A 24,738-nucleotide genomic window follows, 5' to 3' on the forward strand; every position below is an offset into this window, starting at 1 on the left:
GTTCTAGTCGTACCAGACATCGACGAATTCGAAACCATTGGATAATTTCAATCCAGTAAAACAGAAAACTTTCGAAAAATAATGAAAATATCAAAAGTTATTTACCCCTTATGTGCTTAGTACGGCAGAATAGAAGAAGATTCATCATTTCATTTTCTTCAAACCCTTATTCGCAACCCAATGGTGCATAGGGCACTGCATCATATAAACGCAGTGTTATCTTGATCATTAACACATGAAGGAAAGGTGATCAGTCCTCCGCTTCATATATCAGTCCAGGGTAATATTTAATAAATATTAGAGTGAAAAAAAGAAAACACTTATTTATTTGACCCCTTCCAGAACGGTTGCTGAGCGTGCTTACCATTACACTACGGAGGCGGATAGAAGAAGAGGATAGCTTATTGAAAATAATTAACAAAAGTATAATTTCCATAAATATGTACATCTATGTACATGCGACGTTGCAGTCGTGCCAGACATCGAGATGAATTCATTACCTCCAATTTCCCACGCCTGCGATTAGTCGATTGGGCATGCCGTCACGTGGACTAGTGATATTAGAATTTCGACAGATGATGCCACTCGATGACGTGCTTGATAAATGGTTCAGACTTCTCTGTATGCTTCCACTGGCTTGCCAGTTACCCGTCAGCGGCTGCTGCATACTTCTGTATTCCTGGTCATGACTTATGGACGGCGCGTGCTCACTTCAATAAAGAATAGTCGCCATTCGTTCACAATTCAAAGGATCAACAATGATTTATAAATATGATATATCACACCAATTTAATAGTTTATTTACGTGAAAAATTAACAACTAGATACTAACAAAATACTCTTAAAAGGTTGAAAGATATCGTTTTTTTTCAAATGTGTAATGTGCGTAAGAGTCGGGCTGAGAAGTTCGTAGGCTAACATGGTAAAAAAAAAATTTTGGTAAATTCGATTTTAGTATTCAATATAAGTTGCTTTTGAGGGCAATATAAACAATTAAAGGGGTCATACAATATTTCGAGCCCACTCTTCCTCAACTTCATTCCTATTTTTAATGCCAGGCCGCTCGGGTCTACGAAAATAGTTTGAAATTGAAGACACAAATATATAATCGTTTTTTTTTAAGGAATAACCCGCAAAGCCCCTACCTACATTATGAGGCTTGTCAGCAGGTAGGATAGTAAGAATAGGGAAGGTAAATGTGAAAAATACATCACAAACACCTAGACCAATTGAAAATAAATCTTTCTTGAATTTATTTTGCACTTGGCGGGAATCGAACCCGCGACGCCACTTTAGCAGTCGAGCGTATACCCAACTACGCCACGGCGCCTGTCGGCGCATGTGTATGTTAAAATATTAACTCTCCTCAATTTCACATTAAAGCATGATGTTCGATATTACATACTATACGATATTATGCTAACAAAGGAAATTTTACAGTGTCAAAAATAATTTTAGAAAATATGGTATCCTTCCGAAAAACTGTTCATAAACACGTAAGTGATGTTATAACTAACTACACATTAAAAATACGAACATGAGAATGTAGTTAATCGTAGTGTTAAATTTTCAATAAACGTTTAATCTTTAAATCATAACAATTATGTAAAAAAAAATATCTTGGCACGTTAGACATTTTAACAGTTATTTTTTTATTTATACTAGATTTTAAAAAAGACAATGGCAAATCTTCCTTTTTTATTTATTCTTGTATTTTATAATACTTTTTTTAATACTGCCCCACCTGTATTTATTTACGTATAACTTAAAAACACAATATTTAGGTAGTAAGGTATTTAGAAATAATGAAAAATTCAAGTAAATTTAAATTAAATTTATTTTATACGTAAAAAAATATGTATATTTTAAGGAATGTATGTGTTTCTCTCGTAGTACGAATATTGAACACATATTATGTATTACAGCTGTGGAGATCACTTACCGTAATCTCGGGAATATTTCATTCCTATCTGGGTTAGAGGAATGGCGGGGGATAATTTACGTCTGGCGTTAGAGCACTACCCTCAGTTCTTGCGCCGAGAAAACTATTAGTCATAATTAGGCACATTGTTTTCACCGAAATTCAATTATTGTCTGCCAAAAGATGTAATTCCATCTGACTAACGAGATTACATATTGTCATCCTGACTTCTGCTATCTTGTTGGGAGGAAATCTGGATACAACGTCGGCCATGCTGCGAAAAAATACGTGAGTTGGACTTTCGTTCGCGTATTCTTCTCTTTCTTTAAGGAATTTCGCTTGACTGCATCCTTCTTCTCTATCATTCTCAAAGTCATCGCAGTCCCCGCGAGACTCCTTTCTTTTTCTGCTTCCCGAGCTTTTCGACGGCGTCGCTTGTTGACCCATGCCCGCAACGTCGACAAAGTCGATATCATTGTCGTCACTCTGACCCTGCATCATGAAATGATCGTCTAAATAAATTTGTTCTTCTTTTAATACTGGCGTCGGTTGGCCGTCCGATGAGTATTCGTCGATGAAACTGAGTCGAACGTCATCGTATTTACTGGGGATCCCTGTTGTATTACCGCTGATCTTCTTCCTTTGGTATTTCTTATAGTTGTCTCGCATCGTTTTCCATTTATTTTTGCATTCTTGCGCTGAAATTTTCAATAAACGTTTAATCTTTAAATTATAAAAATTAAAATATTTTTGCTAGAGTTGTAAAATCTTCCGATTATTAAAAGACAAAATCTTGCCCATTTTTAGCTGCCATTAATTAATCTAGATTACAAATTAGTTAACATGTAAAGAACGCTAAAAAAGTTATCTTTTTACGAACTCCTTTTTTTACACAACATTTTTTTAAATATTTTATTAATATTGGCTCTTCAAATTACTTGTACCTACTACTTAAGCATTAGTTCCATTATAATTGATATGATATTTTTTTGGGGGCTTTGTTTTTCTTTTCTATGTATAGTCAGTCCATTTATTTAACGATATAAAGAGTCAGTAGTTTTCTGAGTGCAACATATTCGTGTATTTTGTGCGAGTCTAATATTACAATAAATTTTGTATTTTACTTATTTTAATAATTCATTCAAAAACGTGTATATATATATATATATATATATATATATATATATATATATATATATATATATATATATATATATATATATATGTAATAAAATAACTAGGTACCTACCTATACATTTTATTAAGTACTTACAAAAAGTACCTACATAAAACAGTTCTACCACCAGATGCCGCATGCGTCGCTCAGAATAAAACAAAAGACTTCCGATAATATTATTAACTGTCAGAATCAAATAGATAGATGGATAGATAGATATATTATAAAGATAAATTAAGAATAAACTTTAATTACAAAGCAACACATTGTTCATTTTATTATTATACACCCACTTTACATATTATTTACACGCAATTTACAAAAGAAAAATATTACCACGTTATAAAACGACAATTTTGTTAATTGGAAATGGATTATGAAACATTAGATGTATTAAAACAATTACTACAATATGTTCGGAGTGAGAGAGAAAAATTTGAAGATGATCAAAGAAAACGATTAGAAGATAATCAAAGAAGACGTAGAAATTTAAGAACTAGTGATAAAATTAAAAATAAAAATCATGTGAAAAAAATTTCTACAAAATATAAAATAAAATATACTCCAGAAAAGAAGAATTTCGAAGCAGATTGTGTGAGCAGGAATCCAGTATTAGAATCGAAGGAAAATGCAAATGAACAATTAAAAGTTGTAAATTTGGTTAAATTAGAAGATACTTTAAGAGATCGGAATAAAAATGAAGGAATTCAAAAGAAAAAAACAAATGGATTGAAAAAAACTGTGTCTACTTTAAAAGGGTCAAGAAGAAAAAAAAAATACAAAAAAAAAGAAAGAAAAAAAAAGAACGGAAAAAAGAAAAAAAAAGAAAGAAAAAAAAAACAGAAAGAAAAATAAGAATGAAAAAAAGAAGGAAAAAAGAAAGAAATAAAAAAACTTTATCATATCACTAAACTTATACCAGTCCCTTCACTACAAGAAGATGATCCGGAGGACGAGTGAAAATTTTACTATGAATTTTCATCCCCAAGGGGGGAGATGTAATAAAATAACTAGGTACCTACCTATACATTTTATTAAGTACTTACAAAAAGTACCTACATAAAACAGTTCTACCACCAGATGCCGCATGCGTCGCTCAGAATAAAACAAAAGACTTCCGATAATATTATTAACTGTCAGAATCAAATAGATAGATGGATAGATAGATATATTATAAAGATAAATTAAGAATAAACTTTAATTACAAAGCAACACATTGTTCATTTTATTATTATACACCCACTTTACATATTATTTACACGCAATTTACAAAAGAAAAATATTACCACGTTATATATATATATATATATATATATATATATATATATATATATATATATATATATATATATATATATATATAATATATATATATATATATATATATATATATATATATATATATATATATATATATATATATATATATATATATATATATATATATATATATATATATATATATAGACTAGTGGTTAGTTAGTTATCATATAATAACATAAAATCCTTATTGTTTGTACTGGTATGTGGAGGGTTTAATAAATTTCAGTAATTTCACTTTATTTTTTTTCTTACCACGTTTTTAATTGTTTTTTATATTGTCCTTCGATTTGTGACCCATGCGGTACAATAAATCGTTGTTGTAAGAAAGAAAAAAAAAGTGAAATTACTGAAATTTATTAAACCCTCCACTTACCAGTACAAACAATAAGGATTTTATGTTATTATATGATAACTAACTAACTACTAGTTTTCATTTTATAACAAAAGATAATTTAATATTTATTATAGGTTCCTAATTGTACCTACCTTTATTAAAAATATAATAATAATAATTGACTGGCGCCTAAATTTGCATTGCATCAATAATAATAACGTATGAGAAATAACAACTGAAGCGCGCCGTCATGGCGTCATGGTTCAGTTGCAAATGGCGGCGCTTCGATTCAAGTGAAATCAAAGTTCGCATTACGTATTCGTGTATTTCTCAGTCTTGTTAACCATGTCCCAAAACGAGTAATGGAAATTACTCATCGGGAATATAATATATATGACTTACGTATGTAATAAGTTGAAATACATAAAGATTGGGAATACTCACGGGTTTTGTTAAACTTTTTTCCGATATCTTTCCACGCCTTGTCCCTCTTGATGATGAGGTGATGACTCGTGTTCCTGTTCTGGTACAGGTACGGGTAGCTCTTGATGGAATCGATGAACGCGTCCTCAAAGGAGTCCATCACGCGTCACGCGTCTGCCGTCGGCTAGCGGCCGGGTCGAACTGGCAACGCCACGTCCGCGCCCGACGCGACACGGAACGTCGCGGCCCGACTGGTTAGGTACTGGTGATAGGGAGTAGAGACGGCAACAGCGCGGCGCCGACGCGACGTTGGCGTGTTGGCGAGCCGCTAGACGGAGAATGCCTCCGCCCGGATTGGACGCCTCGCCGCACACCGCTGCTGGCGCGAGCGTGCCAGCCGCTCTGGCGTTAGCGTGCTACGCAAAAACAATTCAACGACCAGTACACATACATCCATGGACTCTATTCAAATATATCGTAGGTGTACTGGCAAAGAACGTTAACTCGAAAATATGCAATTTTGACTTAATGATGCATATTATAAAGTTTTCAACGTTGTATTAACTGGCATAAAAACTATGTCTGCCTCCGTGGTTTAATGGTAAGCGTATTTAGCTACCGTGCTGGCGGTCCCGGGTTCGGTCCCAAGAAGGGTAAAATAAATATTTTTTACTGTAATATTTATTCAATATTACCCAGGACTGAAGCGGAGGGCTGATCACCTTTCCTTCATGTGTTAACGATCAAGATAACACTGCGTTCATATGATGCGGTGCCCTATTCATCATTGGAGTGCGGATATGTGTTTTTTGAGGGGTTTGAATGAATGGATAATTAACTGGCAAAATACACAAGTTTTAATTTTCATATTTATGTGGTGTTACAAGTAGATTCAACTTTAAGTTTAATAGCGGGTATTTTATGCAGGCTAAAAGCTTAAAATAACGGATTATTCAAACAGGGATTTTAGAGTTAACGTTTTTTTGCAGTATACGCACGATATACAATGAACCCCCCTATGACTTTGAGATAGATACCGCGTTAACGGAGGTAATGTTATAAGGGGTTAATGTTTTAAATTGTATTTTTTGCATTCTAACTAGCGGAAATTACTGAAATGTGTACTTTCAAATGAAAATACAAAAGGATTCAATGACCAAAACACAACATTCACGGACTCTATTCAATATCAAATATGTACAATAAACCCCCTATAACGTTGAGATAGGTACCGCTTTATCGGAGGGAATTTTTTTCTTAAAACAACGTTTTTGCATTGAAAAATTAAGTTTTTTTTCGTAATAATATGGTTTTAAAAATAAAAGTGTTAATAAAAGGTAAGAAGTTTAAAAAAATATATTAAAATATTTTTTCCATGTATTGTAGTCGTACAGGAGAAAGTTGACTAACTAACAAAACGTAAAATATTCAGAAGGGCCATTTAAGTCACTTTTGCTTGGCAAGAAAATAAAAATCAATGCAGTTAGTCATTTTTAACAACTCAATATATTGTACTTCCATGTTTAAAATCGCTTAGGGATTTTTTCAGGGCAACATAAAGCTAGTAAGATATCAAATAGTCAATAATCACGTTTTTGTACAAAATGCACTTGGTCACTTTCTCCTGTATGACTACGAAAAAACAAAATATCCAATACAATTTTTTTGAAAAAAATTGTGCGTGAGCACACGACCAGCCCTGAGCGTGGCTGAACGCATTCTGATTTGAACACTTGAGATCTAAACCTTAATGTTTTAAATTGAACTTATACATTCTAACCAGCGGAAATGACTGAAATAAGTTATTTAAAATAAAAAACAAATTAAAAACATCAACCCCGTATAACATTCCCTCCGATAACGCGGTACCTATCTCAACATTAAAGGGGGGCTTACAGTTATATACTACTAATCGCTTACGAACCGAGTCTTCATTTTTTTTGTTGAAAAGTATGCTGATAAGCGAAATGTCATATTGTTATTATACGTTTGAGTTTATAAATTAAATGTCAAAAACAATTAATAGGGGTGGGGGATGTTTTATGTTTTTTTTCGTCATACCAGTATAGTGTTGCGGCCCGCGTAGCTTTACAAACATATGTATGTGGCCCGAAGAAAAAAAAGGTTGAGTACCATTGACCTAATAAAACCCTTATCCGCACCCCAATGGTGCATAGGGCACTGTGTCATATAAACGCAGTGTTATCTTGATCGCTTACACATGAAGGAAAGGTGATCACTCCTCCGCTTCAGGTACCAGTCCATGTTAATATTTAGTAAATATTACAGTGAAAAAATCACTTATATTTATTTCACCCCCCTTGGGAATCGAACCCGGGACCTCCAGAACGGTAGCCGAGCGTGCTGACATTACACTACGGAGGCGGACAATTGACCACTGACCTACATGGACCAAATGTTCTCCGACATGCGTTATAGCGGGTTCGTTGAAGAGACGAGCGGAGGATAAATTCCGGTGAAGGCTTACCATGAAAAAAGTAAACCAATCATCAATCATCACACAGTTTGTAACCCATGATGAAAAATAGAATATTTTTTAGGACCTTTTTGAGGAAAACAAAAGCGGGTTTTGCTTGTGTTTATTATGATTTTGTAATTGAAAAAAAAGTGTAATCATTGTTGTAAAACTGTGATAACATTTATGAACCAACAACAAACCAGCTTTTTCAAATAAAATGAAAATAAACATGCCGAAAAAAACATTAACTAGTACTACGATGAAACAAAAACAGAATATAGTAAGGAAACAACATTATTTCTTTAATTTAACTGAACAAAAAAACTGGAACTATGTAATACTTTTTGTAACATGTCTCGACATTTCTTTCATCACAAAAGAGGTATCAAAACTTTTTTTTAAATATACTTAAACTTAAATAAACAATACTGGAAAATGAAAATGAAATTGATATAATTTCTTCACATAATTTTTATTTAAATTGTGTATCCATGTAATGTTATTTATCACGAAGGGTAATCAGTCAAAAAAATTATTTTGCTTGCACGAAACTTATTTAGTGTAGATAATTAATCATCAAGATAACACAATACATCAGTTTTAGCTTTAGAGTGTGTTCAAATGCTTGTTCACAAATCTGTGTTTCTCAGCTTAGAAGTCATTTAACTTTTTTTGACATCCCAATATACTAACATACTATTACAGAATATGGAAGTCTAGGTGTTTACAGGGTTTATGACCTGTCATAGGCTGGTTAAGTGATCACTTTACACACGTGTAATCTTCACCATTCTACCCATGATTGATAACCCTTTTATTTGGATGTATGCAATATCCAAACCCCGGATTATTTTTACATACTGGGAAACGATAGATGCGAATAAAAATATCTGGTCAAATTGTAAGCTGCATAAAAAAACATATTTTCAGGCGTTTTCCAGTATGAAAAATAATCTGGGGTTCTCATTTTGCATACATCTAAATACGAGTAAAAGGCTCTCTATATAAAAGCTTTCTCAATCCAATATAGATAGAAAGTATAGATATAGATAGTAAACTCATATATACCGTGTCACGAGATTAATCACATATATATGAGTTCCAAAAAAATAGTAGTGTGGTTGCCAATCATGGGTAGAATGGTTAATAATACACGTGTGTAAAGTGATCACTTAATCAGCCTATGATAGATTGTAACCCCTGTAAATACCCAGACTTCCATATTCTTATAAATCTATAAATTATAGTAAAAAAATATCTTTTTATTTTTCTTCTTAAGAATCTAAAATCAACATGGACGATATTGCACGACTGTACAGCCTAACCCATATTCAGTGTGCTAGTTATGTATACGAATGTGGACATATAAAAACAAAGAAGCCATTTGTATCATTATTTTTCTCACGAGCGTTTCGCGAGCATTATTGTGTAGGCACTTGGGATTTAAACCTTTGTGATGATGGCTCACACATTACGGGATGGCAATACAGTAAATCCTCTACTTACGTGATTTCGACTTACGCGAATTCGTACTTACAAGTTTTTTTTGTTGTCAAAAGTATTTTTTTTTATATAAACTATTGTTTTGATGAGATAGTGGGAGAGAAAAAGAGAGAAACGGCACTGGCGCATGCCTTAAGGTGAAGACTGACCGGAGCATTTCGTCGTAACATCGCTCGTGGCGAGCATCACCGAGCGTCTGAAACTATGTATGGAGCGCTCGGCTCGCTGTACTGACTGCCTGAATGCTCGCATCGTAGCGTGTTACGTTACGACGAAATGCTCCGACCAGTGTCCATCTTTACACCCCCTACGCATTTACTGTCCACAGGATATAATTAAGGACAAAGTCATAATTTTGATTTGTACATTGCACTCGTTACTTTCCACGTTTTCATTAAAAATAATTAAAGAATTAACCCACAAAGCCTTTAAAGACTTGTCTGCTGGTATATCCTTTAAAACTAGTGCATATTATTACATACCATTTATTTGAAAAAAAATCACATTTTTTTTTACACGAAAATATTTGGAATAAATTAATCACGTAAGGGTGAGGCCCCATTAGTGTGATGCGCTGCGTTGCGTCGTCGCAGCGTCCACCGCATAGGGTCGACGCGGTGTTAATTTGATTATTTATCTTGTGATTGCAAGGTTATCAGAATCTGGAGCTCAAAAGCTCCAGATTCTCGGATTTAGGCATGGAATTAAGAAGGTGTAAGGAGGCTTGTGCACTTCATGAAATTTTACCGTCCGGCAGTCCAGTTTTGAAAAATAAAAGTGACTACGACAGTTTGGCGTGATCGAATTTACGCGCAACGTGTTCACGCACCTATCCGAAAAAAGATGGACAAAAGCACAAGCCAATTCTAGCCAATCATCGTTTAATCACGCTAACTGAAGTGCCGGACGGTAAAATTTCGTGTACTGCACAAACGCCCTAAATGTTTGACGCTGCGACGACGCAACGCAGCGCATCGTACTAATAGGGCCTCACTTACGGACTTACCGTACTGAGATAGCGACACCCACATGTTGCCCGATATGTCCCGGCATTGGCATTGCCGAATACAATGCAGGAAAGAAGCGTCGTCGTGTGGGCGGTGATATGCCCGCGAAAATATGCCGCGCAAATGGGACTATTTTTGTGATGATTCGTATGCAATCCGTGTGCCCCGGGCGGGTGACAACTTGACTCGAACAGTGTTGAACTGGTTTTCGTCTGAAACCCCAATATACTGTAAATCGCACCATAATTTTCTTTTTTTTTTCTAACCCTTGTCCGCACCCAATGGTGTATAGGGCACTGCATCGATTTTTTTTTTATTTCTTTAGTTAACTTATATTACATTTAAAACAAACCATTTTTACACTTATTTTACATCATATATATTTACATCTTCTTATAGTAAACAAAACATTTATTTTTGTATTCTTTAAGACTCTTTTCATTCTTCATGTATTCAGGCATCACATACATTGACGCAGTGTTATCTTAATCGTTTCTTACATGAAGGCAAGGTGACCGCTCCTGCACTTCAGGGACCAAGCCAGGGTAATATTAAATAAATATTACAGAGTAAAATCAACAATATTAATTTTCAACCCCCCCCCCTGGGAATCGAACCAGGGACCTCCGGCACGGTAGCCAAATACGCTAACCATCACACCACGGAGGCGGATTTTTTTATTTATTTTTTAATAATTTTTTTTTGTCATCCCAACTAAGGTGAAGAAGAATATGGAAGTCTGGGCATTTACGGGGCTTACGATTGTCATAGGCTGGTTAAAGTGATCATTTTACACACGAGTAACGTTCACCAATTTTACCCATGATTGACGACACACTATTCAAATTGTTGACTGGTTTCTAGGAGATACTAATCTAGAATCCCTTGTCAGACTTTGCGGGTATGTTGTCACCAATATGTCACCAACACACCCACATTCCTTACATTTCGCTCACTCCTTTCAAGAACGTAATAAATAAAAAAACTTGATTTTTCTGGAGGACGTTTTTAAAGTTTAAAAATATGACACAATGTATTAAAAATAAATAACAAGCCACTTATTGAACTTTTTATTATGCAACAGATATTTTTAGGTAAAACCTGAAGGTTTTTTACCATTTGAAAAATATTTAGTATATTTAAAAAAAAAATTAAACAGCTCCTTTTCTTCAAAATGCAAAAACAACATTTACTGCCCTGTAGCGGGTAAATATTAAGTTAAAAATATGCCTCTTTTGATGGGATATAGTACATTTTCTGGGCATTACGAAAACATGCACAACTGAAAATTGGCGATTTTTTATTTATGAAGTTATATTATGATGATCTTGAAAGGAGTGAGCGATTTATTAAACTCCTTTGAGCTTTCCTGGCGGCCCTGGAGCGCCATGTCGTCCGTATCAGGTTCAACGCCTGCCAAAAGACGTCCTTCACGGGCGGAGCCGCTGCCGGTGCAAGCCGCGAGTTCGCGACGCAATAGCCCGACCGAAATGTCACTTGGGCATTGACACGGTCGTTACATGTTATGCGAGCGCTATGAGCGGAGCCAGTCAGTACACATCTGTCACGTTACTTCTACGTGAATTCAAATTAACCCATTACATTCGTTTGAAAATGCCATAACTAGGCGAAACAATGGATAAATATCACGATGTGTGATTATTGGCTAATCAATTAATATGAAAAATCACAAGACTACCCGTAGCATTCTTATTGAAATATGTAGAGAAATAAAGAATATATGAAACTTAACTGGTTTAAACTTATATTTTTATAAATTTTATAAAACGAAATTTTTATAAAACGAAAAACGTGCGTTCGCGTACGTCATCGAATTTCCGTCATCGAACGTTTTATGACGTCATATGGTTTATAGAGCTGTAATAGTAGTCGTGTGGATTGTTTGTTTACAACTACAATATCATTTGTGTTATACAAATATGAGGGGGGGGGGTTGGAGGGTGGACCATAGACATCAACAAATAGAGCCGCCAATAATTAAGCAATGTTACCAATATTCAAATAACTCCATCGTTTCTTTGACGTCATTTATTACCTACTAACGAAAAAACGTTTTTTCGAAGGCGAATTTACTAACAGAAAATGATAAATGAAAATATTAATTTTCATTTATCATTTTCTGTTAGTATATTCGGCTGTAATAAAAACAAAACGAGTCTAATACAATTTATACAATTCTTTATAGGTTGAGTATGTTAAATTAGATATTCCTCCTGTCTAAATTTTTATGTGTTTTTTAACAATAAAATAATACTTAGTAGACTCAAAAAATCTGTGTTTGATTTAACAATTAATACATAAATCAAATTATCCATCCGCATATCAGTTTATTATAATTTATAAATATGTACACAAATATACCCCTTATGTGTAGAAGCGAAGCATGGAGCTGGCAAAAGAAGGATCAAAGCCGACTGAATGCAGTCAAAATGCGATCCCTAAGACAAATAATATTCAGTAAAAAATGATGTATGATAGATGTTCGCATGGTGAAATATGGAATGAATGCAAGGCTGAGATAAGAATTATCGATAAAATTAAGAAAGGTGCGTTGAGATGGTTTGGAACGAATGAGTGTGGAAAGAACGGCAACACAAAATGAATCAAATGTAGGTGGAAAAAGGAGCAGAGGAAGGTCGAAAAAACTTGGGATGATCAGGTATGTCAAATACTTGAAAGCGGTCAGGTCAGGAGTCGAAGTAATAGGCGGGTAAGTATGAGAAGATACATGAATGTGCAAGAGGTGAAGAGAGTTTGCAAAAACAAAGTGGTTAGGCTTTCTATTCTCGCTGCCTACTCTTACGGGGAAGCGACGTGATGGTTAGTTAGTTAGTCAAATAAAGACCTCAACAATTTCTCATTACAGAACAATGCCATCGTTCTGTTTTCTCGACGAAAATAGCTTTTCGATTCCGCGGTGCAATTATCAGTAATCGATGCGATACCCGCGGAGGTTGGTGGCATCCAATGTAAAATAAATCATTCTAACACAATAGACTCAAGATTCGTCGAGAGACAATCCATAGTAATCATAAAATAATATTCTCCCGTAGTTCTGAAATTTTGTTATTGAATTTAACTCACAAAATTTTGAGTATGTCCAAATACTTGTTCACAAATCTTGTTTTTCTTCACTAAGGAGTTATTTTTACATTTTTACATGTATGCTAAATAAAAGCTTTCTCAATCCAACATAGATGGGTCTTGTGAACTCATATGTACAGTATCTTGAGATTAATGATATCTGTAGGACTTAATTTATAAAACTTTCCCAATCAATTTAGCATCTCTATGCTACTTGTTTTATTTTTCAATTATGTTTCAGTATTTTTTTGTATCGATTAATCGACTTTTAAGATATGTATATATATATATATATATATATATATATATATATATATATATATATATATATATATATATATATATATATATATAATTTTTTTTTTACTATCTTAACTCAAACATGACTTATTAAACTTTTAACTTACGAAATTCAACCGAAGATGGTGCCAAAGAAGTAGGACGATCAAGGTGTTTTCAATTGCATAAATATAACTTCCGAAATTTGAGTAGTGTGTTTATCAATTATGGGTAGAATGGTGAATGTTGCACTATGTAAAGTGATCACTTAACCATTCTAGGGCCGGACATAAGCTCTCTAAATATCTAGAGAGCTTACATTTATCTTCATCTATGTTGAGAAGTCAAAAAATGTCGAATATTACTCTATTATATTAATACGTTGGACAGCAAAATCTGATACAAATTTCGACTCGTCACAGCATATTAACAAATAAAATCTTTAGTGCAAACAGCAAGTCTTAAGTGATCACATAACTAGCCTATGATAGGTTATGAACCCTGTAAATTTAAACCCAGACTTCCGTATTCTTCTTCATCCATGTTGAGATGTTAAAATATATTATTGTTCTTATGAAATTAAAAACGTCTGAAACACAGCATTTTCTTGTGGTGCCATTTTTTGGCTATCATCCCTTATTTTATTAAAGCTATAAATAATACGGTTGTAGATTAAAACCACATTTTTGAGTATACTATATCACTTTCAAATACCATAAAATTTATACTGATCCATAAATTAATAGACTGGAATCTAACACAACACGATTTCAATATGCATTTAAATTCCGACACACGCTTTAAAAAATATGTGACAAGACCTAATTGGCCTTTTTCATCTCTGGATCGCGTTTTATACACTTTTTTGTTAATTGGAATGTTCAAGAATACTTCTGGATTTCAATTAGGAAACGCATAAATTCCATTTAAATAGACTCTTAACCCAAAACCATAAAAATGCTATGGCAAATGAACCTTCGGACGTCATTTCTGGTATTTTATCGACACATTTTGGTTTAATTTTAATGAAGTATTATCTCTGCTGACAAAAACCTGTTTAGATAATCTATGCTTAAAGGCAATATATTAAATTTTTCATGTTTTTGTAGATTAAAAACAATCAATTTGTAATATTGAAAAATGTAAACGCACTTTTTTCGTGTTGGTACTGATTTATGTTACATAAATTCCCTTTTTCTATTACAACGCAAAGACATGGCCAACGTTAGTAAAGAGTTTCATTAATTGACTCGGCAGTCACTTTGTGGCAGTGTCTATCCGTTTTAATTTATCCGCTAATATCCATTTAAATTTCACTTGGTAAATATCACTTTTTTTTTCGCCTCCGTTGCGTAATGGTTAGCTAGTTTATCTGCCGTGCTGGAGGTCCTGGGTTCGATTCCCAGGGGGGTTAAAAATACATATGAGTGATTTTACACTAATGATTCATTTATATAACCCTGGACTAGTCCCTGAATCGCAGGAGTCATCACCTAGCCTTCGTGTAAGTAACGATCAAGATAACACTGCGTCAATATGATGCAGTGCCTTATGCCCCATTGGGTGCGGATAGGGGTAAGAAGAAATACCACATTTTCTAAAACTCTTTTGAGACACGTGTTTCGATGCATTCCGCATCATTTGTAGCATTACGGTGTTTGAAAATGATGCGAAATGCATCGAAATACGTGTCACAATAGATTTTAAGAAATAGTGGTAGGTACCTATATACCAAGTAAAATTGAAGTTTCAATAATATTGGTAAATAGTCCAAGGAAAATAATATGTACAACAAGATATGATTATAGTACATACATTGAAATTTATATATTTATTTCTTATTTAAGAATCACATGATAAATAATAAAAATTGGGAAAAAATCTTACGATTTCATTTTTTACTCATTGTGTTGTTAGTACTGAAGAAACTGGTAGATGAGACATTTTTCTCAAATAAAAATAAAATTAAAGAAATCCTACCTGCGCGTAGTCGTATATGAGGACAGCCTAGACATTGTAATTGACAAATTTACCCGTAATTTAGTGTGACATTCCACCACTCCGCCTCTCGATTATAAATCAGGTCACGTACGTATTATTACAAAGGTATCCATCTACTAGAAGTGTTGAGGTATGCGTGTACATACATTATACGCGAGTATCCAACACTGTCACCTGTCTCGTTAATTGTCTAGTTGATGAGGAAACAGCCGGGAACGTGGGTTTGGACCTATGAATATTCAATCCCTAAGGACTTGACCCGAGTTTAACCATAAGCAATAAACAAAATATTATAATTAGCAGCAAAACGTTCAAACAAGGGTGTGCCAAAATACCTATGACGCAGTACGACCGAAAACTTTAGTTGAAAAAAGTAATATATCTTATTTTCAACAAATAAATCACTTTCATTAAATACATGTATGCTTGGGTCTCTTTTTATGCGATAGATACGTTTCACGGGGAGTCGCATAAAAAAAATCGCATAAAAAAGACTTGAACTAAATTCAAAACTGGGATAGGTTCCATTATTTTTAAAAACTGAATAACATCAAATCAATATGATAGAATGTACCAAAAATCGCACAAAAAAAGTTTATTAAAAATCATAAAAATAAAAACAGAAGAGCTTTTTCCTTTTTAAATTTCCACGTATGGGAAATCGTTTTTGAGATACACCTTCAATCCAAATTACAAGTGGTTTTTCTGTTTTTTTTTCCAATAAAGTATCTCTTTAATACGATGTCAGATTTGAGCTTACCTTGTGCCAGTGACACAATCACACTTTAACGGTTGTAACCTGCACTAGTCTAAATTTTAGATTTTTTTGTGCGAATTTGCATAAAACAAGACTTGAACTACGTACGGAAATAAGGGATAGGTTCCTTTTTTTCAAATCGCATAAAAAAGATCCGCATATAAACAGACCCAAGTGTAATAGTGTAATAGTAGTATAGCATTTGTTTTTTAAATTTTTACATTTCTGAAAACTGATTGAACATAACTAAACGTCCCCTACATACAAAAAAAAAATATTATCGTGAGATGTATCTACAAGCATTTACATATTTTCGTTCTTAATTAGAAAATTAATGGTGCATAGGGCACCGCATAAAATTGATGCAATGTTTATTTCAATGTTTATCATATGAAGGAATAGTGATCAGTACTGCGCTTCACTAAATAAGCACTCATATTTTTTTGACCCCACCTTGGAGTCGAACTCGGAACCTCCATTAAGGTAGCCAAATGTGCTAACCACTATATTATAGAGGCGGACTAATAAGAAAAGGGTATCTGAAAAAAGTCGCACCTTAATTAATTTTCAGTAATTTTCCCCCTTATAATCCGTAAGTAGAGATTGTAGCTGTAGATGATTTTATAATAATTTGAAGTTTATAATACATTTTTTGACATTTCAACAAAAATGAAGAGAAAATGAGAGTCTGGGCATTTGCAATGCTTACGACCTGTCATAGGCTGGTTAAGTGATCACTTTATACACGTGTAACATTCACCATTCTACCCATGATTGACAACCATACTACTCAAAAATTTGGAAACCAGTATTTAGACACACTGGAAATATTGTCATTATAATATGTACTTTCGCCGTTTTTTACTACAGTTTTAGTAAATTATGGTAATTAATAACATGTACCTGTGTAAAAGTATGAAAATATAATTAAAATGTTACTTTGTTTTAAAATCACTATAAATATTTTATTATAACTTAATTATAATATCTACCGGTTTCGAAGCTAACCGCTTCTTTATCAAGACTAATTAAATACACGATAAAGAAGCGGTCAGCTTCGAAACCGGTAGACATTATAATTAAGTTAAAATAAAATATTTTTAGTGATTTTAAAACAAAGTTACATTTTAATTATAAAATGTAAAATCACAAAGCTAGTGCTTCAAATATAAATTATATAGATTTCAATATGTAATTTATATTTGAAGCACTAACTTATAGTGATTTTAAAACAAAGTTTCATTTTAATTATAGTATTAAAATAATTTAAGGCGTTTCCGCATTGCATTCCCTGCCCTGATTCGAACAATTCAAGAAATTCATATTATCATATTACAAGGCAGATATTTACGTTTTGCTTGTTGTTGGGTTTAATTACTAACCCAAATTTGAATATTATTTTTCGTCACGGTTTGAAGTTAAACATTTAATCAATTGATCAACTGAGACGGACATCCTTATTAATACTATGTCGCCTTATCGTTGCTGATGTAACAGTCTACAAGACACGTGTACCTACATATTTGAGATCAATTATCCTTGAAAGGGATTGAAAATCAGCAGTCTGCGAATCTACTACTCGTATTCAGCCGTGCAGTTTCTGAAGCGCAGTAATCAGTATGTATTCAGTAATAGGTATTCAGGAGAGATATATCTGCATAGACAAATGTATAGCGATGACATAGAAAATATTTTTTTCTATAAAATTGGTTTTTGAAAAAAAGTTGGAAAGTGTAGTTTTTGCATTTTGAAGAAAAGGTATTATTTAATTATTTTTTTAAATTTACTTAATATTTTTCAAATGGAGGAAAAACCCTTAGGTTTTACCTAAAAAATCTGTTGCACAGTAAAAAGTTCAATAAGTGGCTTGATATTTATTTTTAATACAATGTATTATATTTTCAAACTTTAAAAACGTTCTCCTGAAAAATCAAGTTTTTTGATTTATAACGTTCTTGAAAGGAGTGAGTGATATATGTTTAAAAGAAATTATGAAATAAACGAAAGGTTCCCGACCCCCGACGTGCGTCGCGCAGTGTGTCACGTGTGTGCACGTGGTAGGAGGTGGGGGCGGCCGGTATTCGCACAGGTGGGCAGGCCAATGCCCCGATCTCGGTGGTCACACTGATTGGCGAGGTCACTGCCAAACATTTTTATCACTTACACACACACACGTACTTGTAAACACTCGATAAACAAGCCTGATTCTCATATCGCTCACTCCTTTCAAGAACGTCATAAATCAAAAAACTTGATTTTTCAGGAGAACGTTTTTAAAGTTTAAAAATATAACACAATGTATTGAAAAATAAACAACCGTTTAATTTAGTTTTAATTCGGAATAATAAAATATGGTAAATTAACTACAAACCTATATATACTTACAATGTTTATGGATATTTATTCATTTTTGTTGTTGTTGATAAGTATAAAATTAATAGCAGGAGTCTGGACGGTTCCATTCTCCTCACATGCGCATAACATTGTCTCCTTCGTTGCCTTCCTTGCCTAACGACATCTTTGAACTCGCATATTCTCTTATCCTTGTGTTCTTTATTCTATCTCGTAGACTCTTGCCACATATTCAAATAAAACACATAGAATTAGCTAGAAGAAACAAAAATCTACTAAATGATCAGTAATAAATGCAATTCCCATCTAAAAAAAGACTCTTCCCAGATATGCTCCTTGGAGTCTTCATTTCTGACACTTTTAGCGCGTTTTTTGTTACTGCGGTGTCCGCTCTGCATTCCCATATTGCTAACTCCTTTCAAGAACGTCATAAATCAAAAAACTTGATTTTTCAGGAGAACGTTTTTAAAGCTAAAGCATAAAACAATTTATTAAAAAAAAATATCAAGCCACTTATTGAACTTTTTAGTGTGCAACAGATCTTTTTAGGTAAAACCTGAAGGTTTTTTTTCCATTTGAAAAACATTAAGTACATTAAAAATAATTGAACAGTACCTTTTCTTCAAAATGCAAAAACAACATTTTCTGCCCTGTAGCGGGTAAATATTAAGTTTAAAATATGCCTCTTTTGCTGGGATATAGTACATTTTCTGGGCATTCCGAAAACATGCCTAACTCAAAATTGACGATTTTTTATTTATGACGTTCTCGAAAGGAGTGAGCGATAAGTATTACGTATTATACACGCTCGAATCTATGTAAGTATTTATGTACGTACATATTTGCATACACTTGTCGATGCGATCTTAATCAAAGGTCGCATGCACATTTTTTATTAAACGCTCAGCAAAATATGCACTTGACTTTTTTTCATTACTTGTTCAGATAATAAGACGATGGTTAAAAATGTGATGTCAAGTTCAATGAAATTTTATAAAAAAAGCACTCGAAAACATAGGATTTAAAGTTGCTTTATTTTCTCTTATATGTATGTTTTCTCATTTCGCTCTTTTATTTTAATTTTATGATTAACGACTGAAAAATAAACAATTAAATGTAATATATTCATATATTATTCGTCCGCACGCTCGGCTACCATACTGGAGATGCCGGGTTCGATTCCCAGGGGGGGTCAAATAAATATAACTGATTTTTTCACTCTAATATTTATTCAATATTACCCTGGACTGGTACCTGGAGTGGAGGGCTGATTACCTTTCCTTCATGAGTTTAACGATCTAGATAACACTGCGTTTATGTGATGGAGTACCCTTACACCATCAGATGCAGATGAGGGTTTTAAAATTGATATCATTATTCGCATTTCAAATATTTATTTTAATTTTTGGTCTATTTTCGAAGAAATAATTTCGCGATTCTTGAGAAATCAACAGAATACTAGACACGTGTTATCATTATTATAATGTGTAGAATGGCGGCCATAGCCATGAAATAATCAGTCCATAGAAAATTAATCTTATTATTAGTGTTAAAATTATTTTAATTTTAATACGTCGGTGGTGGAATGCGGTCCTATGTCACGATAAATATTTTGCATGCTTCAAATTCTAGTGCGAGACGTACGACGTGATTATCATGAATGCTAAAAATGGTTTAAATGCAGCGATACTTAAATATAAACATATGTAATAGTAATAGGATTTTTTTTTTTTCGTTTTTTTTTTTCAAGTTATACATTTTATTTAAATCACAATTTATACATATAATATTTACAACGTTTTTTTTTCGCAGATACCCACCAAGCCACCTTGTGTGTCTTGTCGGTGGAGTTCTTTTTTGTAATCCGTTTTTTTTTGTTTTTAACGATTTTAACCTAATATAGACACAAAAAAGAGAAAAAATTAAGAATATCATAAGAAAATTAAGAATATAAAAGAATATAATATACATAATTCGGTGACCGGGAAAGTGTGCATTTTAATTTTCCTATTTTGCTGGTTCATATTTTCTGTTTGGGGATTTATGACAATTATCTTGTTTCTGTTAAAAAATTTCGTTTGCGCTTTTTATAAATCGTTTTTATTTGATTGACATCCTGTAAATTCATGAAACGTTTGCAATTACTGTTATTACTATTCAATAATAAGTACATATTTACGTGCGTTTGTCTCAGTGTCAGTTATGATAATAATGAATGTGTAAGTAGGTTACATTGATTACATTTACAGTAACACACGTGCATATAATTATCGCGTTTCATTAATATTTTTTTAAAAGTACATAGTGCAATTAATTTACATGTTGTACAGGAAAGTGCATAGTACAATGCATTTACATTACAGAATAACCTCGATATAACGGACCTCTATTTAACGAAAAAATTAAAAACGTCGTATTCATATGTTTATATTTAAGTATCGCTGCATTAAAACCATTTTTGGTAGTCATGATAATCACGTCGTACGTCTCGCACTAGAATTTAAGGCATAATGCCGTCCTGCTCATAGACTGCACCAAGCCGAAGTGATAGCATATCACTTCGGCCCTTCGGTTCGGGTTACTTCACGAATAGTGTCCGAAGACAATAAAAATAATTTTGTTTGTGTTTCGTATTTTTTTATCTAAGTAAAGTGTAAACCATAAAATACTATTTTTCAACAAAAACAAATAAAAGAGTTTCTGCTCAATAAAAAGCTTATTTTCATCACACCAATAGATGTCTCTAGTAAAGTTCTATTGATTCAAGAATAATGTTTCAAAATTGGTTCATATATATATATATATATAAATATATATATATATATATATATATATATATATATATATATATATATATATATATATATATATATATATATATATATATATATATATATATAGAACTTCCAAGAATTTTAGTAGTGTGGTTGTCAACAGTGGGTAGAATTGGTGAATGTTACACGTGTGTAAAGTGATCACTTAAACCAGCCTATGACGGTCGTCAGCCCCGTAAATGCCCAGACTTCCATATTTTTCTTCATCTTGGATAAGATGTTAAAAAATAATATGAAAAACAAATTGATTTATATTAAACCTATTTTTATAAAACGGACTTTCGGCTTAAGCGGGCACCCCCCTCCCACCAATTAGTCCGTTATATCGAGGTTTTCCTGTATTAGTATCATGGTAATTATTTTAATCTTCTTTTTTTCAATCTACGTAAAAGCCAGTTCATACTATTTTCCATTTCGATCCCAATTACTAACTCTCAAATACAGGCTCTATCAATGTTACCTACGAATAAAATGTAATGTTTGAGAATTAATGTTATCATTCCGTATGAAATACGAATGATACGCTACTAATTTTTTACGCACTCCAAATCACTATAATGTGTATTTTGAAATCCATTTTGTTCGCACAATTGTTTTTTATTGTGTACACAATTTAAAGATTTTTTATCGTGCATCTTGGAAGACTTGCATATTTCGCTGACTTTTCAATTATTTTATAATGGACCCTACGCAGGCTATACGAGCATATCTTTCACGCATATTTTAATGCCATTAAGGTATCCAACAATCATTATATTAAATCGGTTAAATAATGGTCGATTATTTTTTTCCTCCGATGAATATTCACGATCTTTCAAATTGAATGCGATACTTTATTGTTTTTAATGCTTAACGTTGCTATTTTATTGTTTTTAATGGTTACGTTAAAAGATCTCACCGTAGTTTTTTAAACCTAAGTACTGGTAAAAGACGATAACCTCTCAAAGCATCTGTAGCTTCCGAAACTGGTCGAAACTCAAGTGGTAAAAACAGGTATTTTCATTTACAATTTCATCTTACTACTAAACGAATGCCGAAACAATAAATAAAACAGTTCAATTTTTATAAAATACTATTTTATTCTCACTATAAATCTTCTACGGTGTTTGAAAATGATGCGGAATGCATCAAAACACGCGTCACAGTAGATTTTAAGAAATAGTGGTATTTACTAAGTAAAACATGAATTAAAAATGGATAGATTTTACCACAAAGTGACTGCCGAATCAATTAATGAAATACATTTTTTTAATTGAGCGTGAGCACACGACCAGTCCTGAGCGTGGCTGAACGCACTCTTATTTGAACGCTTGAGACGAGATCTTACTTAGCCTTAATCTGCTTGTCTGGAATAATGCTTATCACCTATTCCGTATATATTCAAATTCATACTCACATCATCATAAGTTGTTTGTAACGATTGAAATTTTCACTCTTATCATTTTAAAGTACACGCTTTCTCTATGTTTTAACCATCATTGGTGATCGTGCAATTAGTAAAGCCCATAGAATTTTTGCAAAAAATTAATGAAATTAATATTTCGTATTAAATTCTGAATAATGTGGGGAAAACTGTGTATTCATAATACGGGAAAATCCGATTGCAAACGCATGCGGGAAGCGACAATCCTCACAGAAGTAGGAAGCAATTAAAATTAATTTAATGTATCAAAACTTATTAGTTGTTTATAAACTAATGATAATTCTCTCAGATATTTCCATTGTTCCGTAGACTAATTTTCCATTTTGCTTACTCCTTTCAACAACGTCATATTTCAAAAATCGTCAATTATCAGTTGTGCATGTTTTCGGAATGCCCAGAAAATCTACTATATCCCAGCAAAAGTGGCATATTTTTAACTTAATATTTACCCGCAACAGGGCAGAAAGTGTAATTCTTTTTATTTTAAGGAAAAGGTATTGTTTATTTTTTTTTCTAAATATACTAAATATTTTTCAAATGGAGAAAAAACATTCAAGTTTTACCTAAAAAGATCTGTTGCATAGTAAAAAGTTTAATTAGTGGCTTGATATTTATTTTTAATACATTCATATCTCTTTTATTTTATTTATTCAAAATTTTAATTTTAGTTCAGTAATTAACGTCTTAAAAATAAGCCTATTTTTCATAAATGTAGCAGATATAACCGTAATTTCTAAATTGTAATTTTGCTGAAAACTTTTCGATTCGTAATGTATCATTAAGACGAAGCTCGCAAACTTCATGTACGAGGTATGTACGAGGAGATGCATGAATGTGGAAGAAGCGAAGAATATTTGCAAAAACAGAGTTGTATGGCATTCTATTATCTCTGCCTAACCCTGCGGGGAAGCTGCGTCATGGTTAGTTAGTTATTTTTCGTGGTAGCACATTACACTCTCTGAAAATTGTCCTTGGATATAATGTCGTCCGTCGACTCGTGACGTGGTTCTGTAATCAAGTGTTAGGGGCCCGTTGGTGGCGTAGAGCTAGATGCTGCCTCCTCTGCAGTAATCTGTAATATAGAACGCAGTTACGATTTCGTCGAAAAAAAATCGTCGAACCAAAATGGATGCAATCTTCCTCCCTTCAGAGAATCATTATCACAAAGGCTATTGACGATGACATAATAAGGTGGGTGGGGGAGAATGAACTGCACGTACCCCCAAAAATGATTAGTTAAACATATCACATAAGACGACAAAGTAAATGATTATTAAAACAAAAACAACAAAATTTAAAAAAAATATTATCTCGGAATGATCCATGAAAATATTTATATACAGCATTTCGAGATAGTATTGTTGTGATTTTTTTGTTTGTTTTGACAACTATTTAAACAGGTTTAGACTTCAATAAAATATATGAAAACAGCATTTTGAGATAATATTGTAATCATTTTGTTTTATTTTGTTTTTATAATTATTTACTATGAAGTCTTATGTGAAATTTCAAAAGTCTCAAATAAATGAATTGAGCGAAAACTTAAAAGTTACGAACGTACAGAAGTTGGACCTACTGTCTATCTTGTCAATGAACTCATCACTAATCAGTAATCAGTTGGCAGTTGCCATCGGCGGATGCCGTCAATAGATGCCTTTGAAAATCTTCTCTTTGTCACGTGTCGCCAGCGATGTAACCAATCTATATTTATAGGAGGAGGAACAATATCGTCCTGGGCCGGAAAAGGCATAAAAATTTAATGACTTCCATCATCAAAAGAATTCTCTTCACAAATGCCGATACCTTCAACTGTTAATGGA

The 24,738-nt window shown here is 32.9% G+C and overlaps 2 protein-coding genes across 2 annotated transcripts in view; one reads left to right on the forward strand and one right to left on the reverse strand.

The window, feature by feature from the left end:
- LOC148308629 (tRNA dimethylallyltransferase-like) overlaps positions 1-24,738 on the forward strand; it is a 52,649-nt gene that overhangs the window by 5,849 nt on the left and 22,062 nt on the right. The gene's annotated exons all lie outside the window — the stretch shown is intronic.
- On the reverse strand, positions 1,817-10,247 carry LOC148308630 (uncharacterized). Its single transcript, XM_088261420.1, has 3 exons — positions 10,167-10,247; positions 5,200-5,594; positions 1,817-2,619 (listed from the first exon to the last, which is right to left on the reverse strand). The coding sequence occupies exons 2-3, from the start codon at positions 5,336-5,338 to the stop codon at positions 2,084-2,086; spliced, it is 675 nt and encodes a 224-aa protein (XP_088117546.1). The 5' UTR covers positions 5,339-5,594; positions 10,167-10,247; the 3' UTR covers positions 1,817-2,083.

The sequence above is a fragment of the Brachycentrus maculatus genome, unplaced genomic scaffold (genome assembly GCF_059751285.1).
Source record: "Brachycentrus maculatus isolate JH-2025_06_01 unplaced genomic scaffold, ASM5975128v1 h1tg000154l, whole genome shotgun sequence".
In the NCBI taxonomy this organism is placed as follows: Eukaryota; Metazoa; Arthropoda; class Insecta; order Trichoptera; family Brachycentridae; genus Brachycentrus; species Brachycentrus maculatus.